This window comes from Pipistrellus hanaki (assembly GCF_964339955.1).
Source record: "Pipistrellus hanaki genome assembly, chromosome: 9".
Taxonomy (NCBI): Eukaryota; Metazoa; Chordata; class Mammalia; order Chiroptera; family Vespertilionidae; genus Pipistrellus; species Pipistrellus hanaki.
In genome coordinates, this window is record NC_140511.1 from 22130419 (window position 1) to 22150795 (window position 20377).

The 20377-nt window shown below is 40.8% G+C and overlaps 1 protein-coding gene across 1 annotated transcript in view; it reads right to left on the minus strand.

The window, feature by feature from the left end:
• Positions 1-200: 200 nt before the first annotated feature.
• Positions 201-20377, minus strand: part of ARHGAP42 (Rho GTPase activating protein 42) — a 229340-nt gene continuing 209163 nt past the window's right edge. The window contains exons 16-24 of the mRNA XM_084894676.1: positions 19709-19767; positions 17757-17862; positions 12693-12852; positions 10989-11133; positions 9331-9711; positions 8791-8947; positions 6758-6820; positions 792-871; positions 201-443 (exon numbers count right to left, since the gene is read on the minus strand). Coding sequence (XP_084750802.1) covers positions 355-443; positions 792-871; positions 6758-6820; positions 8791-8947; positions 9331-9711; positions 10989-11133; positions 12693-12852; positions 17757-17862; positions 19709-19767 — 1240 coding nt within the window. The 3' untranslated portion in view covers positions 201-354. The remainder of the gene's footprint in view (positions 444-791; positions 872-6757; positions 6821-8790; positions 8948-9330; positions 9712-10988; positions 11134-12692; positions 12853-17756; positions 17863-19708; positions 19768-20377) is intronic.

Genomic DNA, 20377 nt, shown 5'->3' on the forward strand with positions numbered 1-20377 from the left:
CAAATTTCTAGTTTTCAAATTTCTGGGATTTAGTGCTTATACAGTATTTGAGATTCTCAATTATTATGGAGTCACTGTGGAGACTTATCAAAAGGAAAGATATTTTAAGATAAGAAACCAGAAAAAAAAAAAAAACCCACAAAAAAAAAAAAAAAAAGAATGCAAACAATTTGAACATTTTTTTTTCTCCTTTTCCATTAATAGGGAGCTACATAGTCTGCTGGTGTAGGACTTGATAGAAATTGTCTGTTTTCATTTAGTGGGCTGATTGCCATATCTGTGTCAGATAAAATCATAGCACGTATTATTTGTTACCATGGATACCATGAAGATACTGCCATCCACTAAACAGTATTAGAGGAAGACAACATAATTTTCTGGGACTAGTCCTGTTTTGCCTTCATAAGTTGCCTTCAACCACCCTGGTTCCACCGATGGATACACTGGAAAAAATAAAAAGTTAATGTGACTCACTCAGCATTAGCTTCAAATAATTATATACACTAATGAATAAGAATCCACCCACATCAGACTGCATGAATCTACAAAACAATGTCACAGCTTCTTTAAAGATGGAGATGCCCTTTACATTCTTATAATAAATCAGCCAATTTCTCCCATCTTCCCTCCACCCTAAATCCAGACTCCACCTCCCCAACACACACACACACACACACACACACACACACACACACACACTCTCACACACATACACAGGGAAGGAAGCTGGGGTCCAGAGGAATTTGATGTGTTCCTTTGTTTCCTTAAAGGAAAGCACTGGGTGCACTTACCGTTAGAAAAGACCGCCCCCTGTGGGAAGGAGAGCTCGTGGCTGTGCTCTGCCTGACAGGAGTACATGGCTTTGGCTTGGCTGAAAGAGCAAAAGGCTAGTTGTAAAAACCAACAACTCAAAAAATAAATACATTCATAGCTCAAATGATCTTAAAAATGGTATTACGTTCTGATTGTAATTGGAGAATAATATACACAAAAGGCACATAAGTGTGCAAAGTGCACTTTTCACAAACTGAACACTGGTACGTCATCAGAAAACATTGAAAGCAAACCAACATCTCATCTAGTGTTTGCAGGCAATACCTCCACATGTAACCACAGCCCGTTTGTTTTAAAGAATGCCACTGTTTAATTGTTGGTAAATAGGCTGTGTTTGCAGCTATACAGAGGGTCAGAGGTACCCTAAAGTTTTTTTTTTTCTCCTCCACTTTCATTTCAGATTAGCAGAGGTGAGATTCCCCAAATTACAAGGTCTACAAAGTATAGTAAATGAGTTAAGTAAGCCTGATGGATAAGTTGATGGTGAATGGCCAACAGCAGTGGCCTCGTTGTCAGGGCGATGGGGACAGATAGAGGCTTTGCAAATCAGGGAGCATACCCGTCTCTTAGGAAAGGAAGCCAAGCCTCAGCTCCCAACAGCTGGGCCCTATGGGGATTCAGGTTCCAGACAGCCAGATACTCTGGTTTCCCAAGAGAAGCCAACATTTCAGAGTTTTCTATGAGTTCTATTCAAAAGCACTCGAGCCAGCACTAATAGGCCATCATCTGAGGCCACCAATCAAGTCATCAGCCAAGTCATCTTTACTCTGCGACATCCCTTTACCGTGGTAAGATGGGAACTCCTCCTGGCTCCACCTACTTCTCAGCATCTCTACCACCCGTATCCATGCCAACATCATGTGTGGCGCGACTCACTGACTGAATGGCTTCCCACCATCCCAAATCCTCTAGGCTTCCCATTCTGTCGCCTTGCAATCCATCCTCTACAGGGCAGCCAGAGGACAGTTTGGAAAAGGTTCTGAGCATCATGCTATTTCCCAGAGAACAGCCCTTTCATGGTGTCCAGCTCCAGCTCCATTCCATGCACAAGCAGGTGCCTGTCAGTTCTCCTGCCTCTGCTCACCTGCTGGGCTCATCCCCTCTGCCCTTTCACCTTCTGCAACATGCCAATCTCATCCCCGCCCAGGCCCGCTGAGCCCTGGCCCTGTGATGTTTTCTTCTTGATCCTCACGTGCTGTGCACTTCTGTTCATCTAAAATTTCCTGAACTTTGCTGAAGGTCATGTCTTCCCTGCGCACACTCTAAAGCAGCTGCCCAGGCCATTGTCAGACCCTCCGAAGACTGCATAGCAGCTGTATCTATTAGTCTGTTGTTTTCTCTTTTAATCAGAATGTAACATTCATGAACAATGCCTGAAGCCTGGTAGTAAAACTCATTAAATATTTCTTGAATAAATGAGTAGAAAAAAACATGATGAGTCCTTTTAAACAGTCAAAGCCCCTGTCTTTCTTTCCTTTGGCTCTAGTACTTCATCAGCACACAAGCATCAGCAGTTCTCTTAAAGCACCAGCATCACATGATTTCTTTTCTCTGTTGAGCCTGACCCCGAGTCTAACCTCTATACTTCCAGAGCCTAGGTCATTGAGACCAGGGTTCCCAAGTGGATATCTGAAGACTGAAAAGCTTATGGAGGAAAGCTCCAGCCCTGCTCCCAGCATTGGCTTCATCAGAGGTAAGGCTCAGGCTGTACTTTGGAAAGCTGGCTAGGGGATCCCACAGCAGCCAGGCGGGGGAATGACCACTAGCCCACATCCCAGTGAACCATGGCTTAAGGGAGAATTGAGGAATGCAGGCACCCAGAGAAGACAGGGCTTTACCCTAAAGAGCTGTGTGTGTGTGTGTGTGTGTGTGTGTGTATGCATGTGTGTCAGCACACACATGGGTCTATTGGCTGACATGGGTGGGAGGTGGGGGTAGAGGATGCTGCCAAGTCCTTAAGACTTCTAAGAATCAGAAGAAGGTCAAATATAATCATTTGATCTGATATCTAATATAATTAAGGGTTGCAGAGCCATTTCTTTAAAAATATGTAAATATTTTACAAGAATTCAAACTTCCTAACAGTAGCAATTTCCTCTAATAAACAAAATCTTATTGCTTTGAGTCCTTAGAATAAATTAAGAGATGCATAGGGAAACAATATCCAGAGTTATAGAAATGACATATACTAATAAAAGGATAATATGCTAATTAGACTAGACATCTACTGGATGTTTTTCTGGACAAAGCCACAGTGGTGGGGGCTGAGGCAGAGGCAGTTAGGGGCAATCAGGCCAGCAGGAGAGAGCATGTGGGATCGGGCTTAAACTGGTAGTCAGACAACCCCCCAAGGGGTCCGGGATTGGAGAGGATGCATGTCAGGCAGAGGGACCTGCCCCCCACCTCCTGTGCACAAATTTCATGCACCGGGCCTCTAGTTAAGGTATAACAATCCTTACAATGTTATAATTTTTGAAAGTAACAGGCAACTAAACTATTTTTTTAAAAAATATTTCAGCCATTTTATAAGAAGATTACATGGCTGGAGAAGGCAAGCAGAATAATTGTATCATGAAATAAAAGGATGTTGTTAACTGTGTCAAAAATACACAGTACAAAAAATACTTGTCGTGACTTTTCAATTATCTGTGCATGTGTCTAGACAGGTGTAATTTTCTCTGCCGAGCTCCGTAACTGCAGGTGTTAACTCAGCAGAGAGCTCTGATGATTTAATGCAGACTTGTGTGACAGTGAAGTTTTCTCTCCAGGTGCTAATGCTGCCTCTTTTACTGCCTCAGTGCACTGAAGAGGACGTGAAAGAACACCGCCAGCTACTGAGTCTCTCTTCAGAAGGGGCTGATATCCTTTGCAAAGGATTCTGAAATCCCTGCTTCTTAGTGCATGGCAGAGTAAGATAATAACATCCTACTGTCCTGAGAGTCATTTTTCCCCTCATCCTACGGAAGGTGACCTGATCACAAATCCCATCCCAATGCCAAATGCTGCCTAATGCTGATGAATAGACTTACAAAGGTTTGATAGGGTCAGTGTGCAAAATTCACAATGCTTACTAAACTATAAGCAAAATAAAAAAGTCACCCAAAAGGAACTGATAGAGTTTTCTGGAGAATCACTTAACAATGATAAACACACACACACATGCACTCCCTCACACTTTCTGGTTGCTGAGAATTTCACTGCTGAAGGAAGTGGACATGCACACAGATAATATCTTTTAAAATCCCAAGAAGTAAGATATGTCTGAGGGGTGAAAACAGTGTCCTCTTCTAATGGTCGCATTGACTTTTTGCAGCTTCTACCACGTTGATATCTGTTGCTTCTGATCATTCCTTCACGTTGTTCTTTGCTAGACCTCTAAATGAAACCATTCCCCAAAGACCAATCAATGCTCATGCATTTTTCCTTTACACTCAGCAAGCCCCACCTTCATCTACACAGAGAAACTGAGAAGTTTCCCAAATGGCAAACTCCACAACGTCTAAAAGCCTCTCAGTGTTCATCAGGCTCCTCAAACATTGTGGCTACAACTTTCCTCTCTTCCGTTTAATTATAGGCTGAGACCAGAAACTAAGCTGCAATTGTTTCTGATACTCGGAATCTTCATTACCTGTCTTTCACTCCAGTATCAAAGCAGTTGCCAAATCCCGATCCTACCAAAAAGCTCTCCTTGTTGCTTTTCATGCTTTTGTTACTGCTTTATGTAAGGCCTTTAAATCTCACCAATTCCATCCAACATGGTTGACTGTACTCTCCTCTTCACAATTCCTAGAAAATCCACTTGGAATGATCTGTTGGGTATATCACTGATTAGATCACCCCTCTGCTCAATGACTCCCAGCATGCCTGTGGTGGCTCCCAGCGATGTTACTTTTCTGTTACTTAGGATCATGCACTGGAATCTCCTTATTGGTCTTTTCCACAAACATAACTAGTCTTCCTACTACTTACTACTGGTTCTAGTGTTCTTCAAGGTCCAATTCAAAGGTTACCCTGAGATTCCTAGAAGGACCAGGAAATAAGCACTGTAGGACCTTAGTAAGGGAAATGGTGTCAACTTTCTGTTGTTCAGCTGTATTGCATGGTACCAAAAAGTATCAGGTAACTGTTGAAGAGTTAATGTGTAAGTATTGTTAATATGATAATTAGAAGCTTGAATATCTTTAATAGTTTCAATAAAAATTATTATAACAATATAGTTGTTATTGTACAGATCATCTGTGGAGAACTTGCCAAATAGATTGCTTTGTATTTGAAATTTACAACAACTAGGTGAAAACAGAGTTGTCACTTTCATTTTATAGAGACAATAGATTTCTTCTGTAACTCCAAGGTTATACACATAGGAAGTGGTGGGGCCAAGAACTGAATGTGTTCAAGCTTCTAATTATCATATTAACAATACTTACACATTAACTCTTCAACAGTTACCTGATACTTTTTGGTACCATGCAATACAGCTGAACAACAGAAAGTTGACACCATTTCCCTTACTAAGGTCCTACAGTGCTTATTTCCTGGTCCTTCTAGGAATCTCAGGGTAACCTTTGAATTGACTTTTTGCAGCTTCTACCACGTTGATATCTGTTGCTTCTGATCATTCCTTCATGTTGTTCTTTGCTAGACCTCTAAATGAAACCATTCCCCAAAGACCAATCAATGCTCATGCATTTTTCCTTTACACTCAGCAAGCCCCACCTTCATCTACACAGAGAAACTGAGAAGTTTCCCAAATGGCAAACTCCACAACGTCTAAAAGTCCACTGTGTCCCTAGGTCCCTGTCTCTGGATGAAAAGTTACAACGTGGTCCACAGTGCTGTTGACAAAGACCGTAATTGCTGACAGCCATCAGAAGAGATCAGCCAAAGGACTTGTATGCATGCGTATAAGCCTAACCAATGGACAGAGGCAGCAGGGGGGTGAGGGTATGGGTGGAGGGGAGAGGATTAGGGGGATGTTAGGGGGATGAGGACACATATGTAATATGTAATACCGTAATCAATAAATAAATAAAAAGAAGTTGATTTATAGCAGTATTTAGAATGTATTGATAAAAGCATATTAAAAATGCACAGACTGATTGTTGAACATTTGAGGATATCTTATGATATGACAGCATTCTGATTTACTTCCACAGCTTGCTGTTTTAAAGCCCTGTGGGATCATCTCTGATAACAGGACTTGAGTTAATTGTTTCCAGCTTCCTAATAAAAGGGCTCCATCTAGTGGAGCAATTCAACCATGTAGCTGCACAGACTACAAGTAGCAAGGTTAAATCCCTCCCACTAAGGCCTAAAAATAATGACAGTTTCAGAGAAAAATGACATTGGCTCTGACAGGCACGGTGCCTAGTCTTCACCATGCCTGGATAAAGAAGGAAGAAGTTAAAGATGCTAAGCAGAGGTAAGATCCATGCAAACAGTCTATAATCTGCCATATGAACTCAATGCACCAACCAATATCCTTGAAAGATACCAACTCTGGTGGGGAAGTTTAAAGAACTAATGTGTGAGGGCCTTTCTAGGCTTTGGAAAGAATAACAACAATAAGAACAACAACAACAATAAAACTGCTTCTAGAAAAAAGTTCTATAATTTTAAAGTCAAGTATTTTTGAGAAATTTCCACAAACTGTCACCAAAGGAGTCTTTGGTGTCTTCTGGAAAACTTGTTTTTTAAGAACTCTTCCTTTATGAAGATCTTAGCAGATGAAGCATCACACTCACAGTGTAAGACACTAAATAGTGCTCTCACACATTACCTCTTCCCCGTGAAGAGACAGTGAATTGGACGTGACCATCTGCAGAATGGGGGGCAGAGCCGCCAAAGATGACCCCCCATGTCCACACAAGGCAACAACCTCACCACTGATTTACTTATTTTTTACTTTGTTTTAAAGACTTACCGCCCAGAAGAAACTGGCTTCACCGAACCAACATTTTCAAACAGTTGGGCTTTCGCTGCCACACTGAAAAATAATTTGACAATGCAAGTTTCATTAAATCGATTAGAAAATCATTCAGTTCAAAATGAAATTCGGAGTTTATCAGTTAAACAAAAGTGATTACTTAAGAACTGTCCCCAAAATTTGACCTGACTTTTCATTGTTTTAAGGTTTAATGTGGAAGAAAGTTTCAGTTCAAGGAGTATCAGACTGTAATAAACCTAAAGCTACCCCCTCTGGGGATCTTGCTGTCCTCATTTTTTTCTACCTCAGAAAAGTGGGAGCAGTAAAAAGGAACATTTTATCCCTACTTTGCCCCTGGCAACAACATTATAGACTGCTGTGAATCCACAAGAGAAAAATCAAATCTACATGACAAAAGAATTGTTCATTCTGATAGCTAAGACAAAACTAATTCTAAAACTACTTTGCGTATCCTTTAATATTTGAACACAGTTCCCATAATATGGGAAGAGATAACTCTGAAAATATGGCCATTAAATAAATTTGTGGATTCAAATCTTGTTTCAAATCTTGGGGGTGAGGGGAATGGTCTGTAAAGAGATGATAACATTAGGTAGAGAATGAGAAAAATGAAAACTAAGCCACCTTCAGTAATTAGAAACGTTTCTATCTATACCAGAAGAGATATAAAATTCCTTAGTATTGCAGATTTTTAAAATCTATTTTATTTCTTTGAAAAATTCTCTCAGAACCTGACACATACACTCTCTCCTTAATCTCATCTTTTACTATCAGTAAAATAACAAAACAAAAGCTCTCCTCTTTTTCCTATCCCATCTCCCTTGACATATTAGTTTAAAATTTAATTTCCTTAGTGGCTAGAACCACATATATTGGAGAGCAGACAGATTTATCAATATACTTGTCTATATCATGGCAGTTAAATTTCTGACCCAGAGAGACAATGTTTATTAAACACACTCTGAGACCAAGAGATTTGTGTCAGATAAAGGAAGAAATGAATTTAAGACACTTTGTATTGAAACAATCTCAGTAAAATGTCTTACTGGACTTTTGAGGGAAAATTAAATGTCAGGAATACCACGATATTGAAAATGGGCACAGTATGTAGAGCACATTTAATTTACCCCAGCTCTACACGTACTAGCTGAGGGTCTGTAGATTGGTTCATTAAATGCTCTTTAAAATTTTTTATTAGTATTTTTAGTTGAATTAACTCAATGTGCAATATTGTGAATTTTGAGTATCAATTCCCATAATTTCTCAAATGAGGTTTATAGGACCCACTGGATGCAGTGGATGAAAACATGTGTCAGGACGTCTAGTGACACCCGATACAGCACTCAGAAAGGCTCAGCAAAAGCCTCTTTGGGTTTTGCTTAGTTGTTTAGGCAAAGTTCCCATTTTTCTCCTCTTTGACCCCCCTTTCTGCTCACATCTATGCACCCTACCTTCTCATTCTCTACACTTCCGGGTCGTTTCTTTGGATGAGAAGGACTGACTTCTTTTGCTTGTCAAGTTCCTTGTTCTCTAAGAACTTGTTTAAACCAGTTGAGTTCTCAGACGGGGAGTCATGAGACCAGGAGGAGAAAAGGCCAACCTTCAGAGCCAGAAAGCAGTTTATTTTTAACAGAAAAGTTTGGGCAGGGGGAGGAGGAGGGACTGTCATCTGGGCCTGGCACCCAGTCTCCTCAGCTGGCAAGCTGATGTTTTAGCTTTGATAGGAAGGTTTGCAGCTTCTGAGCCCATCGCTACTCTATTATACACCTATTTGCATGTCCTTAAGCCATCGTTCTGCGTCTGAGGAAAGCACTTGGCGTGCCTGCCCATGAGGTAGGTTAGCTTATCCTCTGTCACTTCCACATCACGTTTAGGAGACGGTACGGTCCTACAGAAGTCGGCCACGTCCACGCTCCAGATGAGGCATTCAGGGGTGGAAGTGCCAAGAGCACCCTGGACACCTCAGCCCCATGCACCCCCTTCAGACCTGGCAAACCCCCCTCACTCACATGGAGCCCGGACGCTGGTAGCCATTGCTGGAGGCCGTGTCTAGCCTTAACCTCCTGCACATCTTCGGGGGCAGGTCTGGGTTCGGCGGGCCTTTAGGCGTCTCTTTGGAGCCGATGGACGTTAAGCTTTGAGTGGAACCACTGTAGCTCTTGTTTCCTGGAAAAGAAAGCCCCCCCAAGAAAACAGGCAAGGTGTTATTAACCAAATAATAGCAACAGCACAGTCCACGCGCATCACAAAAGGAAGCATTCTTCTCTGAGCCCAAACAAGACTGCACAGAATGTTCCCCAGCACGGCCGCCCGTCACTCAGGGAGATCAGAATCGACAGCAATTACAAAGACAGCACCTCGCGGAAATAGGGAGAGCCAGGGAGAAAGTCTGGGCGCAGAGGAGTCTGGAAAACCCCAGCTCAGGAACAAACTAGATAAGCATCATTCGTCCCTGCCCCATTAACTTCTCCCTTGATTAATCACGCGGAACAATCCGGCAAAGCTGCACGGAGCTCATGACATTTTGCATAAGCTCCACTCCGGCTCACCTTCAGCCGCAGCGATGGACCTGAGGAAGGTAGCCGAGGCTCTTTTCTGCCCCGAAGTCCCATGAGAGCCTTTCTTGGCCAGGTCTATGCGCGGGGAAACGTCCCCGGGGCTGGTGACGGAGGCCATGCTCTGGCAATCTGATTCTGCATCCGTTTTGGTTGCATCTTCTCTAGAACTGGATTCGGGACTGGTTGTCCAGAGACCGAGACTTTTCTGTCCATTGGAAGGTGACGGGGATGCGATCCAGGGAATCCCTCCGGACTTCTCCCGGGGCTGGCAGGAGGTGGACTTGGTGGTGCTGTTTTGTTCCGAGGAGTGAGAGGAGAGGGACTCAATGCTCCCCATGGGTGTGCTGGCGGGGCTGCTGCTGTAGGAGTCGCCTGGGCAGGGGCGGGGGAGAGGAAGGACAGAGGCTCTCTGTGGGGAACAGCGCCAACCAAAACCCTTCCATTCTCCACCTCACACAGCGTCTGTGGCCGCCTGATCCCACTGAAGTGATGGGCCTTCCCCTGGCCTGGAGAGCTGTCCTCAGGCCTGGAGACAGCCTTGAAGATATGCATTTGAACTTGGTGAATGCATTTTTCAGTGCTATTCAAGGGGGATTTTATATGTGCCCTGCCCTATGAAACGATGCTACTCCTGACAGGATGAGTGGCTGACCTGAATTCAGACAAAATTCTGAAACAGGGCTCGCAAGTAAGAACAAGTAAGAAAAATGATTCCATGATGATATTACTAAAAAAACCAATGAAAAGGATATGGAAGACATATTTCTGACTTTTTTTTTTTTTTTTTTTAACTTTTCTCATCTTAGGTGGTTCTGAATTACAATGCATCCCAGGCCTCCTCCATTCAAAGGGACCATTAAATGCAGCTGCAAATCACAAGCTGCTCTCAATGGAAAAGAGAGGGCTTTTTCCATTTCCTGTTAAGAATATAGCAATGTAAGAAACTGGCTGCTTAACTGGGTGTATTTTTTAATGTTCCTAAAAGTAAGGTATAAGAAAAAAAAAAAATCAGAGAAACTGTAAAAAGTGTTCAAATATGTCTCAATTAAAAAAGTAATGGTTTCTATTAAATATTGATTGTGGAAAAAATGGGGGTTTTAGGGGTATGAAATAGAATGAAAATGGCCAGTTTAACACATCTTATGGGCTCAAGCTGCCTCCACCTCGTCTTGGGGCCTGGCTGAGAACACTAAGTTAGTGATAATGCGTGGTATAGTTCCTCTTATTTCTTTTTTCCCTCTCTTTGAGATACTTTGATACCCAAGAGACGATGCTTTAAGAACATAATGTGAGAGAAAGAAAGAAAATGCCTCAGCCAGTCTTTCTCTCGCTTTCCTCTCTACCACTTTGACAATAGGACAAAAGCTTCCACAAAGTAGCACCTCATGTACTTAATCACAGCTGCAGGGGGAAAAAGTGGTGGTGGTGGGGGGGCATTGAGCAAACTAATTATTTCCTTTGTAGCAGTAATACATTTGCTTGTCCAAAGTACCTTGCCACTATACGGACAGAGAACATACAAATGTAAGAGGTGGGGGAGGTTTGGGGTGATAGCATCAGTGAGAACCACTTCTATTTCTACCTAATTAGCGGGAGAAAGGCTGGACTGAAGAATGGAGAAAGCCTCTCCCCAAGGCCGGCACACTTACTGTCAGGCTCTGCCAAGCACGGAGTGTACCTCCCTCTGGGCTTCCGGGAGCCAGTGGAGAGGCAGATGGCTCGCGTCCTTCGGGACCCAGACCGAGACTGAGGCTGAGGAAGAGGGATGCTGGGGTCCGGGGCAGTGTGAAAGATCTACACGGAGGAACAATGGGCCACGGTCAACAGAAGGGTGAAATTGCCATTTTCATCATCAGAAAAGAAGCTTTGAGACTTATATGCCACGTAATCTTAGAATTATATGCTGCTTCATCAGTTGTATGAAAGAGATACTTAATACCAAAAAATAGGTACATTAAGTGAATCCCAGAATAATGACAACTTTCTTTCCCATTTACACCGAGGAATGTTTCTTCTCTGGATTTTCTTTTTTCTTTTTTTTTTTAAATATATATTTTATTGATTTTCCACAGAGAGGAAGGAAGAGAGATAGAGAGATAGAAACGTTGATGAGAGAGAAACATCGACCCAGCTGCCTCTTGCACACCCCCTACCGGGGATGTGCCTGCAACCAATGTGCGTGCCCTTGACTGGAATCGAACCTGGGACCTTTCAGTCCGCAGACCGACGCTCTATCCACTGAGCCAAATCGGTTTCCGCTGGGTTTTCCTTTTGATGCTTCCCCAACAGTGAAGTTCAGATTCCCCAATCATTTTAAGAAACGTTTCAAATAGGAACAAATGTCAATGTTGAGACACGTTGATTCTTTTTGTGTGATAACTGTCTTCCCCCTTTCATGCTAAACATAGCCTTTGGTTGTACCATTTCCCCAGCAGAATGCTCATTTCTTAGCCGCCATGCCATTGCATCTGAATGGTCAAGAAAAGTGCCAGGTCTGAGCACAGCGACAGGAGGCAGCCACGTGCTCCCTGGCTGTGAGGAGAAGGAGTCACAGTCATTCTCTTACAAGGACTAGATCTGACAGGCATCACAAAATGTTTAGACCTTCAGTGGTTGAATTTGTTAATAATGCAATCAATTCGGCTTCCCCAATTTCCAATTTCCATAGTTATTCTAAGATCCCATTCTTATAAAGTCACCCTCCTGGGGGACTGGCTAGAGATGACTTCAAGACTGCTCCAGAATATTTTCCTTGGTTTTATTTAGAATATCACCTCTGCTGTATAATTAGAGTCTAATTCCAGAGAGATTAAAGTGTTAAAAGAAACTTAACCACAAAGTTATTCTAAAGTATTATCTGAATATGTGCAAAAATCTGATTATATAAGTGTTCGGGAAGAAAATCTTTATTTTTTAAATATATTTTATTGATTTTTATAGAGAGGAAGGGAGAGAGATAGAGTTAGAAACATAGATCAGCTGCCTTGTGGGGATGTGCCCACAACCAAGGTACATGCCCTTGACTGGAATAGAACTGGGACCTTTCAGTCTGCAGGCCAACGCTCTATCCACTGAGCCAAACTGGTTAGGGCAGAAGAAAATATGTAAAGGAAAATGATGGAGAAGGAAAGGAGATCACATGGTCAGAAGGTTTTGAGGAGGATTTAAAAATTGAACAAGAAAAAGAAAAGTCAGAGTCCTCACGAAGACATGATTTATATAAAATTTACAAGACTAACATTATATGAATCTGATTTCACAATGTGAAGCTCGCAGATGATGCAAATGAAAAATCGAGATGATAGGAATGCAACGTACAAAATTTGATACTCCCACGTGAAAATTCAGCCTACCTTTTCATAGTGCTCTATCAGAATTTCAACGACAATATTCTGAAACTTAATATTCATCATAGCAGCCACAGTTTCTTCCTGTGCTCTCATAAGAGTTGGGCCAAATATGACACCGAGGTTTGAGACAGTCATGAGATTCTGCTGGCTATGTAGTGATACTCTGCAAACAAGAGCAACAAACATATCTTAAGTTAAACGTTTAGTAATTATACAATGTTCTCAACTACCAAATTTGCGACATAAATAAAATGTAAAACATCCCATTACAGGCTAATTTTTCCAAGTAATCAGGTTCAGTCACTTCCAATTGGCATTAATGAGTATAGTCAAAAATGACATAAGAAATTAACATAGCCAAAGTAAAACATAATTACAAAAGTTAATATATTGAAGGGGGCGGGGGAGGAGATCTTGATTTCGTAAAGTGAGTGCAATCACCCTGAAGAGACAGATTATAGACCCTTTTGTATCTTCTACAGTGCTATACTTCTTTTAGAACAGATGGTTTAGAGTAGGCTGGTTGTAATTTTATTTGGATTCACTAAACATATTGTTGAAAACCTACTGCCAGGCACTTTCAGATATTATTACATTTAATCCTCCCAGGAAGTCAGGTTCTCCTACTATACAGGTAAAAAACCAAAGCTCCTCAAGTAAAAATGATGTACTTGAGGTCACAGCAAATTAGGAACAGAGATGCTATTTGAATTCAGGTCTCCTGAGTACAAATCAAAGGTTTCCTTGAGCTCCTCACATAAGACAACTGGCCAATGCATGTTTCTTCCTTCCTTCCTTCCTTCCTTCCTTCCTTCCTTCCTTCCTTCCTTCCTTCCTTCCTTCCTTCCTTCCTTCCTTATCTTTCTAAGCCTCCCCTGAATGCTTCTGTAAGTGCTGGCCACTGTGCTGAAAAACAGGAAGAAAAGGAAACAGGAAGAGGAAATCAGTGTTGGAAATGAAACAAAAAGCCTGATGTTATTGACCTGAGCAAAGTAATCTTGGTAGTTATCAAAGATGATTTTGACTAATTAACTAATTTAGAAACTGGATATATTCTTCAGAGGAAAAGAAACCTCATTCTTTTGACCACTCTCCTAAGTTAACCACTGCCTTTTCTCTGTTACTTCCAGCCGGGTTTTAGAATGGAAAATTCTAGGAAGGAGTGTAACACATAAGATTATATTTATATCTGAGCATGCATCACTAACTATATCCCAAAACTCAAAGTAAAATGTTATGGGGAATCCAGGATGTTGGGTTACCCATGCAATTCTTAGTACAGGACAGGATATGCTGACTGTCCTAATGACTGAAATGTCCCCTGTGCCCGAGAGAGAACTATCTAAGAAGACTCTTGGTTAGACTAACAAGAGTTTCATCCCAAGTTTCCTTCTTGTATAACAAATATTACATATTGATTGTGGGTAATATATATTAGAGAATGTACTAAGAAAGTAGTCTGGAAAGACAGAGTCTATCTGGAATCAAAGCATGAATCCATCCAACTTGGAAGTGGGGTGTAGTCAGCCTAGTCATTTAATAGTTTTAGGCTTCAGTTTCCTCATTTAGTAAGTATAGCAACCCTTATAGGGTTGAGAAAATGAAATAATCAATTAAATTAAGTGAAATAAGATCTCAAAATAATATCCTTCCTGTAATTACATTGGCTTTAGGAACGATTTCTAAAATATAAAAGTTCTTGGTAGTGTAAGTAAACTGGACAATGATTAACATAAAGCTCACTGGAAATACATTTAGAAATCCTAAAAGTGTGCTCTATTTAGAAAAAGAGAGTTGATGACTGTGTCAGAAGAGATAGAATATTTTGATGACCAATTTACTCTTCACTGAATTTTCCATCTGCTGGGTTCCTGAGTTAACACAGACGCTTCTCACCCACATTTCATCCATTTCTGCACCTTAATCCCTCTACTCCTAAAGGTAACAGATATCCAATTGCAGTTCTGAATATTTAAAGTTAGAATCAAAGAAGAACCACAGATGGCCTTGTTTTAAGAAGAAAAAAAAATAAATAAAAATAAAGGATCCTCAGAAAGGAAGCAATCCTATATAATAAAACCCTAATATGCAAATTGTTCCCTTGCTGAGTTTGACCAGGGGGTGGGACCGGCTGGCCAACCCCAGGTAGGGAGGCCTTGGTCAGCAGCAGGCAGCAGGGGAGTGTGGGGAGGGTGTGGGAGTCCTGGCTGTCAGCCAGCAGCTGCTAGGGATCCTACCTGGGCTCGAATTTCATGCACTAGACATCTAGTGATTTATATAACATCTCAGAGCTAATTAATGGAGATTTGGAATTAGTCATTAAGTTGTTGTTTCTTTAGGCCAGTGAGTAATCCAGGTCACAGGTCTTAAATTCTTTCTTTCTTTTTTTTTTTTTTTTTAAGCCACATAAGGTTGATAGGGACCAAGAATGTTGTTAATTGTTTATAGTTTACCTGAGTCATAAGGTTGCCAGGAACTAAGAATGTTATTAGTTGTTTATAATTTACTTAAGTCATTAGAGCACACATTCTACTATACAAAAAACAAACAAACAAACAAACAAAATAACTAGAAAAGATGCATGCTCTCCTGTGCACTATTTACAACAGCCAAGGCATGAAGACAGCCTAAGTGTCCACTAATGGATGGACGAATAAATAAATGATGGTATGTATTAACAACGGAATATTACCCACACGTAAAAAAGAATGAAACTTTGCCATTTATGAAAATATGGAAGGATCTCAAGAGCATTATGCTGAAAATTAAACAAGTCAGACAGAGAAAGACAAACACCATATGATCTCCCTCATATGTGGAATGTTAAAGAATAACAAAAAGAAAAACAACACACACAACAAGCTCACAGATATAGAAAACAGATTGGTGGTTGTAAGAGGATGTGGGGTCAGGTGTGGGGAAAAATGTGTGAACTGTTGTTTTTTAATTGAATAAAATATATATTTTTTAAATAGAGACTTTATAAAAAGTAGCTTCAAAAAGTCAGTAAACAAACAACAGGGAGAAAAAAAGAAAAAAGATAAGAGCCAGGAATGGTGATGAAGGATGAACAAGAGAATTTTAAGCACTTTTATATGACCAGATACCCTGTCCTGCTATTCCTTGTTATCAAAACAACACACTTTCAAATTAAGGGTGAAGCTTGTGTTCATCTAATACTCCGGATAATTAAGAAACAACATTCATGCCAATTTAAAAAGCACATTATTAGAAAAACAGCTTGAATACAACAAGAGAATGACCAATAAATACATGTGCTTAAATTTCATCAAGAGGTTACACAAATTCAAAAACATAATTTAAGACTAATTCTAACAAAGGATGAGTCCTTGTTTGTTAGCAATAAAGGTATTGCCATAGGCAACAGTTAAAAATAAACTTAAAATTATGCCATTCCAAGTGGATTCCTATGGGGGAATTTAATATTATCTCAAAGCCTGCACATTGAGAGTTATTAATGGTTATGTAGTATTATTTCAAATGTGCATGACTAAAATTAGCATAAATTTGGTTACTACCTCTAGCAAACAAAGGAGGAATGAATTATTTGATTATGAATCATGGTATTCATTAAGATGAAAAATGTCTAACAGTTTTTGTGACAGTGTGAATGGACCTGCAGAACATTATGCTAAATGAAATAAGCCAATCAGAGAAAAACAAGTACCATATGACTTCACTCATATGGAATCTAATGAACAAAATGAACTAACAAGCAAAATAGAGACAGACTCATGGGTACAGAGTAGTCAGACAGCTCTGGTGGTGGTGACTGGGAGTTGGGTGTGTATGTGAAGCGATTGAGTAAAAAAGAAAGAGAAATAATTCATGGACACAGATAACCTTGTGGTGACTGAGGGGTTGAGGGGAGAGCAGGGGGGAGGTGAAAGAGGTTATATGAGGAATAGAAACAAAACAAATTAAATAAATTAAATAAAAATAAATTAGAAAAAAATGGAAGAAACGGTAAGGGGATTCTGAAATAAGTTTAAATCGTGAATTTGGACTTTTGTTTAGTTTCCAGTGGCATGGCAAACAAACTTCTGGATTGAGAGATTGAGAGAGAAAGAGAAAGAGAGAGAGTCTCAAAGATAGATATGTGATGTTTAATTTTATGGCCAAATTTGTGACACCACAGTGCCCACACATATGGTAAAACATAATTCCAGCTGTTTCTGTGAAGGTATTTTTCTTCTTAGATAACATTAACATTTAAATCAGTAGACTCTGAGTAAAGCAGATTACCCTCCACAATTTGGGTGGGCTTTATCCAATTAGTTGAAGGTCTAAAAAGAAAAGGAGGTCTCCTGAGAAAGAGGCATTCGGTCTCAGGGCTGCCTTGGATTCCAGCTGCAAAATCAACTCTTTCTGGGTCTCCAGCATGCAGGGGTCAGGCTCCCTCCTGTCTGGATCGGGCCTGCATAGATCAGGCCAAAACTGGCCATCTGACATCCCTGGAGGGGTCCCAGATTTCGAGAGAGCACAGGCCAGGCCGAGGGATCCCACCAGTGCACAAATCTGGGCCACTAGTGTATATATAGTATGTGTATACATAAACACAAACATCCTATTCACTCTGTTTCTCTGGAGAAACCTAACTACTGTGATATCTATCAAGATTTTTAAATATACCAATGACTAGCAGCAGAGTCAAAAACATCTTCAGAGACCCAAGAGATACTATGAGTCCAAAGAAAGGACTCATATGGTGAACTCATTTTCAAACTTAAGGATCAAAATGTATCTAAAAGAATTGTGGGAAAACTATATACTTCCACATATATTTTTGAGTTGACACGTAAGTTTTTCATCATTAGCTTAACCGTTGCAAAGGATGTAATTATTTTCATATTGTACTCATACCTAGGTGCATACACATGTACATACAGATATGTCTCAAAATTCTTCATTCATTTTTAAAGCACATTCTACAGACTCTCATGACAACACCAATGTCCCAGCACCATCACACACTTAAGATGACATGGACAAGCCTAACTTCAACAGCTGAACAAGTAAAGTGAACAACAGAAGTCAGAGAATTACTTGACCAGGTGCTTTATTAAGATGTCCAGCATCTCTCTATTTTTCTCTGGTAATTTGTGTACCAACGCATGTACAGCCTCCACCCGGTAGTTTTGGTCATCAGATTCTGTAACATAAAAAAAAGGTTGCAAAGCTCAAGTTTTAATTGCATTAAAAATATATACACAAACATTAATCATCGTCACAACCACACCCACCCCTTCATGTCCTAAAAGCGCTGTTTCAAATGGCTATTATCACATATCACTCCCGAAGACTGAGAGAGGCTCAGTAACTTGTCCATGGCCATGGAGTTAGTGAGAAAAGAAGTTAGCAAACCCATGTCTATTTAATACCGGCCGCTGCTCTTAGCCACACACTATATCCATCTAGACAACTGGAACTCATGGCCTGCTTTGGCTTTGCTACACAAGGACAGAACCAAACCTTCAGCGGTGGGAGTGACCACAGCCAGGGTTACAGACTGCCTAATGTGTGAGGCACTGTGACTGACGCTTTATCATACTGAAACCTACAGTGACTCCATCAAACTAGCGGAAGCAGGCATTTACAAATTCAAAAACCAGGAATTCTTTTTCTGAGGAATCAGAATCATGGTGCAAACAGAGGCCCAGTCCATTTATATAAAAACTGCTGTTTGAAATTTTAACCCTGTTATTTGGCTTCTATAAATGCTTGCTTGCTTAAATATTAAGGAAAATAAGACTACTCCCACATCAGAGAGCCGATTAAACCTTCCCCGGACAAAATTATCAGTGCTGGCGCCAGGCCAGGCCTTTGGTTGAGGTCTCAAGGCCTCAAAACATAGGGGCTCTTTGCAAAGGGGGCCGGAAACACCCCACATTTGGGAGACAAGGAAGGTAAAAACATATAAATAGGGAAAATTCCTCCATTTGGGGGCCCAGAACTTGAGAGACATTTTCCTCTGGACCGGCACCTAATAAAGTGTGACTCCAAGCTCTCCAGCATTGTTTGATTATTATCCCGGTTCTCTGTAACAATTTCCCAAAGGTAGATTTCATAAAGAGAACATCAGATGGGGAGCTTTCAGGAGGAAGCTCAGTAGCACAGTTGAACATATCTATTCACCGATCATGTGGTCAGCCATGTATGCTGGATTAAAAGCCCAGGCCACTCAACTTTATCTGACACTGATATCAGCAGACAACGTTTCCTGTGGCATTACAATGTGTGGTAATAAAATAATGCAAAGATTTCTTTCTTGGGTTGTGAAAAAAACCCTTGTTACAGGCACACCTCCTACATCTTAAAAATGAAATTCCAACGCCTAATTGTTACAAAGCGTTGTGATGCTGTCAGATGGCGCCCTGGCACTCTGATGCCAATTTTTAAAAGTACGTATTTCTAACTCCTCCGGTTACACGTTTCTCACAGACCCCCCCCCCCCTCCCCTCAGGTTTTGAATTAAACCTATCCACATCATATTTTAACAGTCACTGATCTAAAGAGATGACATAAATATGTGACCATCAACACTACAAATATAATATGGGGGAAGAGCCTCTTGCCTGCCAAAAATATCTGATTCTTCTCTCCAGATTTGGGAACACAGTTTTTCCCCTCCAGATTTGGGAATGGTATGTGAGTATGTGTATGGCAGTAGCATAAATGTACATTTCTGTAGTGTTATACATCTAACCACGAAGTTGCTCTTGTAAAAAAAATGACATCCATTAATCAAGTAAAATGTAATTAGAATAATTCCTTACAGCTTGTGCTGATCACACCCGAATGTCACTCCAATGAGGTCTTATTAAATGACAAAATATTTAGTTCATCCTGCAATTTTTCATTTGTTAATAAAGCATATTGTAAGCTATTAAGTATCACATTGACAATTTCTTAATATCTAGAGAAGTCTTAACTAGCTGGTTTAAAGTTATACCTCTAAGTAATACAGCACAAGACGACATCAACGGAAGCATACTTACTAACAGCAAGAATAAAATCTTTGTGCAACTTGTAAGTCATTAGTGGTTCGGCAAGGCACCTGCAACAGAGAAGGAAGCATACTTTGCAATGGCAGCATCTCTTTATTTCCCGGATGTACAGTGCTTCCTGGGAACCGGTGTCAGGCTGCATTGCAGGGTAAGTCCTAGTAGGGGAGCTCCAGGCAGTGCTAAAACAAAGACCTCAGAGACCCAGTGCCCCTTGGCACTTCTCGCCACAATTATGATGTTCAACAGAGAGGCCCAAGGACCATTTTTTCACTTTGTGAGCAAAGCTCCTCTCAGATATGGGGATAATATTAAGAAAAACAACTTTCAATTTCAGCCTATTTTGTAAGAAATACATGTGAACCCTACATTCAAATTTACTATGAAACAGCCCTGGCCAGTTTGGCTCAGTGGATAGAGCATTGGCCTGCAGACTGAAAGGTTGCAGGTTCGATTCCGGTCAAGGGTACTTGCCTGGGTTGCGGGCATGGTCTCCAGTAGGGGGCATGCAGGAGGCAGCCGATCAATGATTCTCTCTCATCATTGATGTTTCTATTTCTCTCTCTCTCCCTTCCTCTCTGAAATCAATAAAAATATATTTTTTTAAAAAATTTACCATGAAACAGAAATTACTTAGTATTCATGAGATACTAAGTAATAAAC